Source organism: Solanum pennellii, chromosome 6 (genome assembly GCF_001406875.1).
Source record: "Solanum pennellii chromosome 6, SPENNV200".
NCBI classification, from domain to species: Eukaryota; Viridiplantae; Streptophyta; class Magnoliopsida; order Solanales; family Solanaceae; genus Solanum; species Solanum pennellii.
In genome coordinates, this window is record NC_028642.1 from 49,373,454 (window position 1) to 49,387,989 (window position 14,536).

At 31.4% G+C, this 14,536-nt stretch overlaps 1 protein-coding gene across 2 annotated transcripts in view; it reads right to left on the minus strand.

The window, feature by feature from the left end:
* Positions 1 to 1,816, minus strand: part of LOC107021289 (probable transcription factor KAN2) — a 6,418-nt gene extending 4,602 nt beyond the window's left edge. Inside the window, exons 1-2 of one of the 2 annotated variants that reach the window (XM_015221917.2) lie at positions 945 to 1,816; positions 497 to 573 (exon numbers count right to left, since the gene is read on the minus strand). In XM_015221917.2, the coding sequence (XP_015077403.1) occupies positions 497 to 573; positions 945 to 1,638 (771 nt within the window). In that variant the 5' untranslated portion in view covers positions 1,639 to 1,816. The remainder of the gene's footprint in view (positions 1 to 496; positions 574 to 944) is intronic. The other variant, XM_015221916.2, reaches the window with a different exon arrangement.
* Positions 1,817 to 14,536: the final 12,720 nt, after the last annotated feature.

Below are 14,536 nucleotides of genomic sequence, written 5' to 3' on the forward strand. Positions count from 1 at the left end.
CTTGTACATTCTTTGATATTTTGTCTGTCTCTAATATTGTATTATTGATGAATCATTATGAAAAAAGACTCTTTTCCCCTCTGTTATTGAACCCCTTTTTTCTTTTCTTTCTTTATTATTACTATATTCTTCTACTACAACTTCTACTGCTACTACGTACGTACTTAGATAAATGGTTCATTCTCCAAAGCAAAATAAAACACATTATAGCCTTTGCAGAACCATCAGATCTATTTTCTAGACTAGGCTAGCTACCTAAGTATAGAATAAAAAACAAACAAAATTGAATTTTTTTTAAAAAAAATGTTACATTGGAATTTGAAATGTCTGTTGATTTTAGACATTTTTCTTCTAATAATGTTGCCTTCTTGTAAGAATTAAACTTTTGCGAAGACTCCAAACTTTTTTTTGCACCCACAGGAAATTCAAACTAGCTAGTAGTATTAAAATTCTACAATCACAAGAAAATGAGTTGAAAAAATGTACAAAATTTTACCTGTAAATGGGATTTAACATGTGCCAAAGTGAGATCTTTCACATCCATTAGCTCAAGAACTGATTTGGGTGTTGCTCCTAAAAAATCCCCAAAAATAAATGAAATTAGTTAATTAGTATAATTGAATGCATATTACTTCAAAGATAAAATCTCATTTTTTTTATTAAAAAAGAAATTGGTGGCAAGGGGAGGAGAAATTGGGAAATCTAACTCTCACCGACAAAATGAAAATTTAGATAGTCAGTTGAACACTCAATAAACATAATTTAATTTAGTTTTGCATATGTATTTATGGATCAAGATGAAAGCAATAACAAGTTCATATGAACCCTCAACGATGAGTCATACTGTTGCGATCAACTAAGATTCAGCCCTTTATCACTCTGATTGGCGAAAAAGGAAAAAACAAAGTACTAATAGAATAAGAAGAGATAGAAAAGAAGCCTACTTTCATGGCCACCCAAGAGCTCAACAGCATGAACAAATCTGGCATGAAGACTACTAGTCCATCGCATACGTGGCGCTCTCATGGTACGTTTAGGGAACCTTGATAAAAATCTAGATCGCATTAGCCCACCTTGATGATTAGAATGATGAAAAGGGATAGTTGTTGGTGAGGAATTAGGTATAGTTTTGTTACTATTGTTACTAAAACTACTAATACAATATCCAGAAGAATGTATAGGTAATGTAGGTGTTGTTGTAGGAGCAGTATTTTCAAAGGTTTGGTGAGCAAATATTGGGTAGTTATTATGATGATGAGAAAGAGAAAGAGGAAGAGGGTTTTGATTGTACAATGGAATTCCTCTTATAGGTGTCATGATGTTAAGTTGTTGTTGATTTTGTTGGTGGATGAAGTTTGTGTTTTGTAGGGGATGAAAATGGGAAGAGTTAATTAGTTGAGTATGATGAGAAGGTTTATAATTAGGATTAGATAAAGAAAGCTCAAAAAGAGTATTGTTGTTATCAGGTTTTGATTCTAAAGCTCTTCTCAAGAAGAATAAGTCCATCTCATCTCTATCAGTATTGTTATTATTACTACTCATAGCCTTCCATGTTGTTGTTGTTGTTGTTGATGATGATTTGTTGTTTGGAGGACTTATTTGTAAAGATAAGTCTGGTTGTGCTGGGAATAGCTCCATGTATATACTTCTTCTCTTTCTTTGCGCTAGCGCTAGCGCTTACTAGTAACTTATGTTATCTTTGTGTTAGATCAAAAGAAAGGTAGTAGTAGTAGTACCAAGAAGGAATTTGAGATTGAGTTTTTGAGAGAGAGAGAGAAATGACAAAGGATGAAGATGAAGTGAATGGTTGTTTCTTTTGTGTGAAGTATATGTGAGAAAATGACACTTTGAGAGGCTAATGTGGGGTAAGGGGGTGTAGGGGGGATGGGGGTAGGGGGTAAAGAGGAGATTGTTCCTTTTTGTGGACGTGGGGGTAAGATGAGAAAAGATGAAGAATAAGGAAAGTTAAATAAGTTTTTGGTGAAGGAAAAAAAAAAGTTTTGGGGCTTTGTTTTCTTTTTTACTTTTTCTTTTTAACCCTAAGGTCCCTAGTATTCTTTATGGAAAGAAAAAGGAAATTTATTTTAGTGTAAGCTTTAACCTATGCATTTGTCGCTTAATACTAATTAACTTTCTAATTCAACAAAGCTATATATTCACTTGACCTAAATATGAAGTACTATATGTTCTACTCTTAATTGTGTGAGTTCAATTCCTTGTAGTTACTGGTCCTAGTTCTAAAATATTTTTATATTCTGTACGATTAACTCTCGAGTCGTTATTTCTCATGTTCTATTATGAATATTTAAATTACGTGCATAGGAGTGTGTGTGTATATATGACCATTATTATAATTTTATGAGTTAATTTATTATTTGTATGGCCATTATTATAAGGTTATAAGTTAATTTATTATTTCAGAAATTTATCTATAAATGTTTTATAAATAACATAATCGTTCAAACTTTTTATACCATCGCTATATAGAATTTCAAAAAAAACTTTTAACCCAATAAATGGTTGTTGGTAGAAAAACAATAAATACTTAATGTTTCTATCTAATCATATGAATTTATTATGTTAAGTGAAAAATTAAGAATAAGAATGTGTATTAATTATTAATTGTATGATTTAGTGATAATACTGATCAATGATTACGTGAATTGCTTAAATAATCTCAATCAGCTCCTTCATCGATGATACTATCAACAGTTATTCATTTTGCATTTGATCATCCAACGTTAAATATATGCATAACATATTTATCCAACTAATGTAAACATGAGTGTGAGTGAGTTTTTGCCCCCTTTTAACTCCCTCCCCCAACGAACCCTAAATTTGTTGATCTTACAATTAATATGAAATGATTCAACATAAATTTCGACCTACTAATATTAGACTGTAAATCACCTAATTATGGTAACACATTTGGTTAATTTCATTTGGATAAGACAACTTAAAAATTATTTGCCGCTTCGTTTTTACACTAAAATTTATTTCCTACAAGTTCAGTGTACTTTGGAAAGGCCTCAGCCAAATGGTCCTTCACATTAAAGTCAATGAAAAAGTTAAAAACTTCAATTTATCTTATTCTTTGGCCCTTCAATTTTGTTGGACTGTTTTACTTTGCTCCAAATCATTTTGAACTTATAAGGATATAAGAAATTATCTTTAAATGTAACTTTTATTCTAATATTTAGTTATTCTACCACATTTTCTCAAATATTAAATTACTTTTTTGAAAAAATAAATCATTATAATGTGCACGTACGCATTCTCTTAGTTATTTTCTAAAAAAAAAAAAGTCCACTAATGAGTGTTCATGGTCAACACAAAAAAAAAACTATATTTAGTCAAATTTTCAATGGAATTAAATAGACCAGACTCAGCATGACATGAAATGCTTTTTGGTTAATGAATTGTATCAATAAATAACGGGATGAGTACGTTTTAGATCATTTAATCATCTAATTCATAAAATTATGTATAAAGTGTGTAGATAATATATATTTCATATTAATATAATATGATATATATCTAAATATTAATGGTATATATATTATGTATACTTCGATCATATTAATAAATTAGTTGATTAAAGGATAATCTTAGTAACTTTCTCATAAATAATTTGTCAAATACTACCATTCTCAAATTTGATTATTAAATTCAATACAAAAAAAATGTAATGGGACTCCAACTATTTTTTGCCCAAATAAAACACACTTCATGATTGGTTTTACATTGAATTTAATAATCAAATTTGAGAATTGTAGATTATTTTTTGTATATATATAGAGGTATGAACACATCTATCAAATTGGAATAACTCCAAAATTTGACCTACCAAAATTGTATTTTATTCTTAGAGATTGAGACATGTAGTACGTAGTGTCGTCTCAACGATATATATACTTACAAGATTTCATATTTTTCCTGGTGTCTTTTTCCCCTAACAATCCAAGATTGCCAAATTCAAATGGTTTCTTAGTTTCGAAATTTTAAAAAATTATTAAGAACGTCAAAATCCGAATAGTACTTTAAGATCAAAATGCAAAAGAGTATATTTCATTCAAAATTGATCAAACAAGTTATCTTTATTCTCATTATGATTGTGATTGAAATTCTTAATAGCTTAGTTGGTTTACTATCTGAACTTTAATTTACATTGTTGATGATGGTTGAATTTTCAATATTTATAAAGTCCCCTTCCCAACCCCCAATTTTATGTTGGGCGGGGATGGGGAGAGGGTTGATGTTTGAAAATTCATGCAATAAATTATTGCGATATTAATTTCTAAAGCTAAGAGAAAATTAAATTTGTTCGAAAAAAATACACTCTCCGTCCAATAATATTTATTCACTATACTAAAAATAGATGTCAAATATTTGTCGATTTTATGAAATTCATGGATAATTTTATACTTAGTTTCTAATTTACCCTTATCATTAATTATAGTTATTTTCCTATTACATTTTTTGAGACATTGTATTTATTATATTCAAAGAGAGATATAGTAAAATTACCTTTCTATTTATAGTTTCTTAAGGAGCGTGTCAAGTCAATAGTGGACAACTATTATTGAACAAACAGAGTAATAAGAAAATGAACGATAACTTTGCTTCATATTTTTACGTCCTTACAAATATTACATATGCATATCGATGAACAAGACTAGACGAATTTTTAGCAACCATAATAATAACGATAATATATCGATAGGCAAATTATGTGGTGCCTAATTGATGGTCCATTTTGTTTACTAAACATATACATATTTGGTCCTATATATTGATTTCCTTGATGAATTGACAAGACTTTAGAATTTCGAATCAATCATTTTCTCGCAATAAGTCCATATCTAACATTTTATGATCTCCCTAAAAGAGAGGGAAAAAAAAAGAATTACCTAAAATATTTAAAGAGAAATACATTAATTAAAATTTTGTTTAGACAATTATTTACAATTTCTTATTTCAAGGAATATTTTCATTCTTCGTTGAAAAGAATCATGTATAGACAAAATATTCATTAAAATTCAACTTACAAAAGACTTTGTGCAAAATAGTCTATGTATGTAATTTTGGGAAAATAACATGGTCTACCCAATTTACTCTTTAATTTGTTTTACCTTTTGCATAACATAGAATCCAATTGCAATATCTTCACATGTGTGTACATATATTAAAGTATAGTAAGGGGGGAAAAAATAAAGTGCAATTAAATATACTAGCAAAATAGAGAGAGAGAGATATTACTAGCAAAGCATATTAGTCAACAAGATTAGACTTTGAAATTATTTTATTAGCCTAACACAAATAAACTAATATGGCAAACATACACCTTAAATGCAGCTAATGTCATGTTTTTTGTTAAAAAAAAAATCGAAAGAAAAAATCATAAAAGTGTCTCTAACTTATAGACTCTATTAATAATTAGATATATAATTAATGCACGATGATTGTGCCTGGGAATTTTCATAGCAAACAGACATAAAAAAAAACCTACCCAAGAAGATACATTCTACTCTATAGATTAAATTATTTAAAATCAAAATATTTATTTAAAACAAACTGTAAAATAATGTTAAGTCAAGATTATTTTTTGAACCCCACAATAGTATTTTTTTTTTTTCTGGAATACGTTGAATTATTTACCAGTTGGTTTTCCTAGGCTTCCCGGCAGCATCGGAAGCATCGTGCAGATTAATATTAAGAAAATACTTTAGGAAATTTTAACCTAAAGTTAATTTTCTTTTATTTGAATATTTTATTTTATACATCAATCCCAAAAATAAATTTAACCATGAAAACGCATAAATCTAAGTGCGACAAAACACGTCCTAAATATCCAAAACTTTCATCTTTAATCAGAAAAAGTTTTAGCCCGTGAGTAAAAGTTCAAAACGCAAATCAATATTTAGTCATACTTTAATATTAATACCGAACATCTATTATATAGTCAACTATTCATCGGTAATGAGAAGTGTATATATTTCAAATATATATTCCTAATTGTGAAGATTTGGAATTTTTTTTTAAATATATATATATATTTAGGTTGGAAGCATCCAGGTTACGTTTGTCAGCAATCAATTTGTTTTTTACTTATATTGGTTTTCCTTGTTTCATGCTAATTCTCAGCTTCCCTAGGCATTGGACAATAGAAGGAATCTTACATTAATACCGTTATTTATTTAATCATATTCTAAGCATATATGCTAATTATTTTAATGTTAGATCTCTATAGAGAACGTCATTAAATACTTGGAGACAATATCAAGTGTGTACTCGAGCGAAGTACGTTTCATTTAATTATTTAGGTTTACATTGTTTTGATATATATTATGAGTTTCAAGAATGATTGATCTGACATACCATATATGGTGCAAATGTTGAGCGAATTCATAATATATTTTTATTTTATTTTTTTACGATAGAAATATCTAAGTCAATTTTTACACATCTAGCTTATCTAATTTTATAGAACATTTATCACCTCCTAATAGCAAACAACAGATATATGATATCTTATAAGGGAAAAGTGTCTGATATACCCCTCAACTTTGTTATTTGGAGCTGATATACCCCTCGTTATGAAAGTGGTTCATATATGCTCCTACTTATAAACAAATGACTCATATATACCCTTTTCCTTTAACGGAAATGAAAAAAAAATAATTTTAATCTAACTTTTTATTATTTTTTTCTACAATATATAATCCCATATGAGTAAATTTAATCCTCGTCAAACATATTTTTTTTTTGCTTCAATGACTAATTTAGAATTATTATTTTGATAATCAAATTTATTTATGTTTCACTAATATTCTTGTAAAACTTATTGTAGATGACTAAATCTTTTTCTTCGAATACAAAAATCAAATTACAATATAGACAAAAAAAATAGTTTAAATTTTTTTTCTTTAAAGAATGAAAGAAAAAAAATATAATAAGAATAAGAAACTCAAATAACTATAATAAAAGAAGTCAAAAAATAATTTATGTATTAAAAAAATTAAAATATACCTTGACCTTTGTTAGAAGAATCATATATACCCCTAAATAATTTTTTAAAAAAATTAAAAGTAATAAATATAAATTTAAAACTAATTTTTTTTGAACTTCCGTTAAATGAAGGGTATATGTGAGTCATTTTGTAACGGCAGGAGTATATGTGAGCCGCTTGTATAACGATAAAGGCATATATGAGTCACTTTCATAATGAGGGTATATCAGCTCCAAATGACAAAGTTAAGAGGTATATCAGACCCTTTTCCCTTAATATAATAATTAAAGAATGGATTTTTGGTCATTGGTCAATTAGTATTGACTTTCAAAGTGAAAAAGATATGTCTTTTTTTTTTTAATCCAAGTTCCCGTAAAAATGAAACATATAACGTGACTACGCTTAGCTAGAGAGCGGAATATTTTGCAAAATTCCAATAATTATTACACTATCTTATTTTTGAGTAACATGGTCTTTTTAAACCCTATAATTAGAATCGTTAATATGGCTTAGCTCCTGAGGCCAGCCTAGTCTAACTTGCTAAATGGCTTGAGTAGAGATTTTTTTAAATTAAAAATACTAACCCATTCATTAATTGGGATGTTTTAGAGCAGGTTTAGTCGAAGCTCATTGAATTTATGACTATTTTTTAATTACAGATTAAAAAGTTAGCCGCTGGTTGCTTTAATTTGTTACTACATGAAGGTTTGAGTTGAATTGAATTACTGAAATCAATAGCTCGTAAAAGTTGATACTTCTTCAAAGCTTCTGATTTGAATTTGCACTCTGTCAAAGCCTAATTTCAAACTCGAATTTGAAAATTATAAATCAAATTCATACTTACGGATCTAAAGTAGAGTCACTATAAGAAATCTGTGAATTACATAAGGATTTTTCTAGGGATTAGTATGAAAATTTAAATTTTCTGGAAAAATTTTCTTACTAATTCTCAGAAAAATCTCCATGTAATTCACAATTTTCTTATAGTGAGTTACGTCAAAATCTATGTTTAAACTTTACATGGTTATTCTAAAGTTAGGATCTTGTAGAGTCAAACTTCATATCTGTGATAAGCTTGAATTTGAGATCATACAACTAATTTCAACTTTAAAATTCAAACGCCTATATAATTTATAGTTTATTTTTAGTCGATTAAACTTGAGAAACTTAAAATGGCCATTTGTACACTTGGCCCTCGAGAGGATAAGGATAACTACGATTATAAGGTCACAAAAAGTGTATAACATTACAAGGACAATGAAAACTAAAAAAATTAAAATAAATAAACCGATCGACATTCAAATAGGTCACTATGTTTGAATAACATGATTTGGAAATTATTATAAATTAAATGGGTCAACGTGCATGTTCATTCAGTAGCCTAACTTTGAGCCAACAAATGGCAGCAGTGAATTAAGTAGAAAAATATAAACCTAATTCCAAGAAATCACATTTGACTTTAGTAAGTATTGATCATGAGTTGTCAAGGTATATTATAGATATTATCATGCAATATATATGGTACGTGTGTACTGTGTTCTAATTGTAGTCTTAAATGCTCTACTAGTGATGAATAGTTATAATAATCTCGAGTATGCTTCAATTATTTGATATGGAATAATGTTTATGATCTTGTACAAAATACAATCATTATTATATATGTAGTACTATATTAATTAGTTTGATGAAGTTTCTTTTTAATTTTGGCATTGCCTAGATTTGAATATAACGTGATAAGTCCAACTTCTTTTTTTGATGAGGCAGCATCACTAAATGCCATTGAATCCTATTTTGAAAGTTAAGGGGTCTTACTTCATGTTAGTCCTCGTTTACGTGACATTGTTTGATCAAACATAAATTTAAAAAATAAAGAAAAATTAATATTTTTATCAAATTGTTCTTATTAAAGTTATTTTAGTGTTTACTTTTAGTTAACTCATACGTAGATTTGATAGTGAGTCAAATTATGAATATTTTATAACTTATGGGTTTCTATATGGGGACTGACCATGCTGGATCATACACACGAACTTTTTTTCTTCTTTTTTCGTTTTTAATAGTAATAAACAAATATATATCAATACACGTATAATTTCAGTTATCCAAATATATCGACTATATTTAGCTAATAAAAGGAGATAATATATGACAAATCATCTCACAATAAAAAGTAAATATAAAATGATATGTATGTAAACCTTGTTTCATGTGCATTAAAAGTATACATATAGGTATCTTTTTAAAAAATATAACTTTCACTTTGATCTCACTAAAATAATATAAATATTTTCTTAATAAAGTAAAGAACATATCCAATTTTTACCAAGTATAACGACTATACAAAGTCTTTATATGCAAATTTCTACTTGTGCGGATATATATATATATATATATATATAAATTTTGTTCAATATAAGAGATCGATTGATAACAATAATACCATAATAAAACTGTCAAATTGAAGAGAGCTACAAAAACTCCATGGATGAAAGCTTGATCAAAAAGGAAGAAGAAGGAGCATTGAAAAAGTGTGAACAATTTTCTTTCAGTTTTTTTTTTTTTGGTAACTGAAAATGTGAGCTACATGTGGTTATATAACCACCAAAACAGAACTAACCAAAACAGAAAACTTTAACTAACTTCCTGAATAGCTAACTAATTGAATTAACAGCTAATTAATTACATTAACAACTATGTGTAATGACTAATTTAACCTCAATACCCCCCCTCAAATTGGAGCAGAGGTGATCGAAACCAATTTGTCTAGAATTGTAGAATGCTTGATCCCAGTAAGTGCCTTTGTGAGAACATCTGCCAACTGATTAGTAGTGTCAACATGATGCAACGAAATAAGCCCTTCTTGGAGTTTTGATCTCACAAAATGACAATCCACTTCTATATGTTTCGTACGTTCATGAAAAACAGGATTTTTAGCAATATGTATGGCTGCTTGGCTATCACAAAACACAGGAAATGGTGTAGTCTGATGTATATTCAGCTCTTCAAACAACCTTTGCAACCAGGTTAACTCACCTACTACCTTTCTCAATGATCTGTACTCTGCTTCAGCTGAAGAGAGTGAAATTGTTTCTTGTTTCTTGGACTTCCAGCTAATAGGACTGTCGCCTAACAATACAATGTAACCACTAACAGATCTCCTTGAATCAGGACAAGCAGCCCAATCAGAATCGCAATATGCTTGTACATCAAAGTTGGCAACAGATGACATAAAAACACCTAGAGTAGGATCTTTCTTGAGGTATCTTAACATATGAAAAGCAGCCTGTAGATGAGGCTCTCTAGGATCTTGCATGTACTGGCTGAGAAGTTGCACGCCATAAGCGAGATCAAGCCTAGTATGTGTGAGGAAATTCAACTTGCCAATCAGTTTTCTGTAATAAGTAGGGTCATCCAGAACCTTCCCTTCATGGGATCTTAGCTTGACATTTGGATCTAGTGGAGAAGACAAAGGAGCCATGTGATCACAATTGAACTCTTTGAGAAGATCCAACACAAACTTTCTCTGAGAAATCAGAATCCCATCATCTTTGTACAAGACTTCCAAGCCTAGAAAGTAATGTAGTCTGCCAAGATCTTTGATCTTAAACTGATTGTCAAGGAACCTTTTTAGCTCCTCAATTTCATTAGTGTCTGTTCCTGTCAGTAAGATATCATCCACATAAACACCTAGAAAGACATTAGATGTACCTCTTTTCTTGTAAAACAGTGAATAGTCATGAGGAGAGTGTTCATATCCTCTTGTGTGTAGTGCCTCAGTCAGCTTTTCATACCACTGCCTACTAGCCTGCTTTAAACCATATAGTGACTTGTTTAACTTGCAAACTAAATTCTTGTGAGGAGTGGCCAAACCTGGTGGAATGTCCATATACACTTCCTCATGTAAATCTCCATGTAGGAAGGCATTATTCACATCAAGCTGATGTATGTTCCACTTTTTCTTTGCAGCAACAGCAATAAGTGTTCTCACAGTGGTCATCTTGACCACAGGTGAGAAGGTTTCTGTATAGTCTATGCCATGATGTTGAGTATATCCCTTTACTACAAGTCTTGCTTTATACCTTTCTACACTTCCATCAGCCTTGTGTTTAACCTTGTAAACCCACCTACAACCAACAGACTTCTTACCCTTTGGCAGGTTTGTGAGAGTCCAAGTATTGTTGTCATGCAGGGCAAGAAATTCTTGTGTCATTGCCTTTTGCCATGCAGGATCCATAGATGCTTCCTCATATGAATTAGGTTCACAATCATGAGAAATATTCATTACACAGGACTGACTATCAGAACTAAAAACATCAGGAGACACATGATGCTTAAGAGTGAAAAGGGCATTCAAGGGTAAAGAATGTGGTTGTGGTGGTTGTGAATTCGAAATATTTGAGGATGGTATATTGTGAACATAGTCAGTTAAGTATGTAGGAGTCTTATGTAGCCTTTGGGATCTTCTAGGCTGTGGTATAGCTGTGAAATTTTCAGGTGTGATATGAGTAGGTGAAGTTGTATTTTCAGGAGTAATATGAGTAGGTGATGTGGTGGTATCTTTGCTGGAGTAAATTTGATCATCATATGATGTTGGATAATCATGAAGAGACACACTATAAAAGGGGAATTTTGGAAAGTGAGTAGGGTCTTTAGACATGGCAAAAGGAAATATAGTTTCATGAAAGATAACATCCCTTGAGACATGGATTTTCTGAGTGGATAAGTTCAAGACTTTGTAACCCTTTGTAGCATAAGGATATCCAACAAACACATGTGGTATGGTTTTGGGATCAAACTTAGTTCTGTGAGCTTTTGGAGTAGTAGGATAACATAAACATCCAAAGCTCTTTAGGTGAGAGTAGACAGGCTTGTGTTTATATAAAATTTCATATGGAGTTTTATTGTGAAGAGGAAAAGAAGGCAGCCTATTGATAAGGTATGTGGAAGCAAGTATACACTCACCCCAATATTTCACTGGGAGTTTAGACTGAAAAAGTAGAGCCCTTGCTGTCTCAAGAATATATTTGTGCTTTCTTTCGACCACACCATTTTGTTGAGGAGTATAAGGGCAAGATTTCTGATGGATGATCCCTTTGGATTGAAAAAATAGAGTGGTTTCATTGCTAGTGAATTCCAAACCATTATCTGATCTGATGGTTTTAACAGTGGTGCTGAACTGGTTCTCTACCATGAGTATAAAGGTTTTAAGGACATGGAAAGCATTGCTTTTACAACTTAGAAGTTGTGTCCAGGTAGATTTACTAAAGTCATCTACTAGGGTAATGAAATACTTGAAGTTATCATGAGTTGTTGTTTGATATGGACCCCAGATGTCAACATGTAATAGTTCAAAAATGCCAGTAGTGGTATGTGTTTTTGGTGGAAAGGGTAATCTGGATTGTCTTGCCATGGGACATATAGGACAGAAGAAAGGTTGTTTTGATGAGAATTTTGCTGGTATGGAAGATATATTTTTCATCTTCACAAAGGGTACATGACCAAGTCTATAATGCCACAGCAGATCCACACTATCATTAGGAAAGGAACAAGAAATAAAAGAGTTGTTAGTAACATTGTCTTTATTACCAACAAGAGAAGAGTTTATTTCATCTGAATGAGAGTTACAAGAAAGAGATGTACATTGTACTTTATTACTGGATGAAGGGTAGGGAGAAGATGAATAATGCTGAGCATGTGAGTTCTTTTGTAAGCAATCTGAGCAAAGGAAATAAAGGCCACCATGCATCTTACCAATTTCCAGAGGCCTCTTCAGTGAAGGGGCCTGCAACATACAAGAGGTGTTAGAAAAAGAGACAGTGCATTGAAGATGGTTCACAAGAGAGTTGATGGAGATTAAATTGTATTTGAATGATGGGGCATACAATACTCCTGATAAGGTGATCTTAGGTGTAAGATGTACACTACCAACTACTGTGATTTTGACTCTATATCCATTTGGTAACTTGACTAACATAGGATAAGGTAGATTTACTGGATTTATAAGGTTATTTTTGTTAAAAGTCATGTGATGAGAAGCTCCTGAGTCTAGAATCCATAGATCAGTCCTTGTTTTGAAACATTCACATGAAAGTTTGATATAATCAAGAGAAAAAGAGCAAGCAAAACCACCTGCAAAGTTCACAGATCCACACACTCCATCATTTTGAAACTGATTCAGTAAGTGGGAAACTTGATCATATTGCTCCTTGGTGATACTGATGTTCTCACTTCCTTGAGGATCATTACAAGAGGTTGAACTTGATTCCTTTGTTTGTCCACTAGTATCTCCATCACAGGACAGTCTTACAGAATTTGCTGATGCACCTCTTCCTTTATTGTTAGGTCTTGGATTTGGATATGTGTTTTGAACTGTGTTCCTTGGATTATGCTGATCTCGAGCAGAGCCATTTGTGTCATTAGATGGATAGCCATGCAACTTGTAACACTTTGCTCTAACATGTCCTGGTCTTCTACAATAGTCACAGAAAGGTCTTCCTCTTGGTGTTGTATTGGAGGTAGAATAGTTTGTTTGAAAACTTCTACCTCCTGAACTTGATGAAACTGCAGCTAGAGAACTATTCTCAGTAAACATTTGATTATTTGGTTTAAATTCTCGTTGTTTTTCCTCCTGCACTAGTAAGGCAAAAGCTTGTGCCAAAGATGGTAGGGGATTCATCATCAAGATACTTCCCCTAATTGTAGTATACACCACATTTAACCCCATCAGAAATTGAATCAACCGTCTGTCTTGTTCTGCCTTCTGAACATTAGCTTTAGCTCCACACACACACACACAACTACACTGACTTGCAACACACAGACTGTTTAATTCTTCCCAAAGTTTCTTCATACGAGTGTAATATGTTGTGATATCGAGAATACCTTGATTAAGGTCATTTATCTCCTTCTGAGTTTGATACAATTTGGCTCCATTTGTTTGATCATATCGATCCTCCAGTTCTGTCCATAACTCCAAAGCATCATTAACATATTCAACACTATCAGCAATGTCTCGATCTAGAGAGTTGAGAATCCATGAAGTGACCATATCATCGCATCTCACCCATTGACGATAACTGGAATGGTTCACCTCTGGTCGCTTACACTCTCCATTGATGAACACTAGCTTGTTCTTCACTGACAAGCTACGAAGTACACTACGACGCCATGAATGAAAACCAGTGCCATTGAAAGGAACTGGTACAAGTACTGCTCCAGGATTGTCTGAGGGATGAATATAGAAGTGACTCCCTGTATCAATTCCAGATGAAGGAACACTGTCCAATGCAGTGCTCGTAGATGCAGAATTTGTCATTGTTTTTCGAAAAACAGAAAATCGAATTCACAGAGGATTTGATGCGCAGATTGAAGAAGGAAAGAAGCAAGAAAATCAGAAACGTTCCTGCTCTGATACCATGTCAAATTGAAGAGAGCTACAAAAACTCCATGGATGAAAGCTTGATCAAAAAGGAAGAAGAAGGAGCATTGAAAAAGTGTGAACAATTTTCTTTCAGTTTTTTTTTTTTT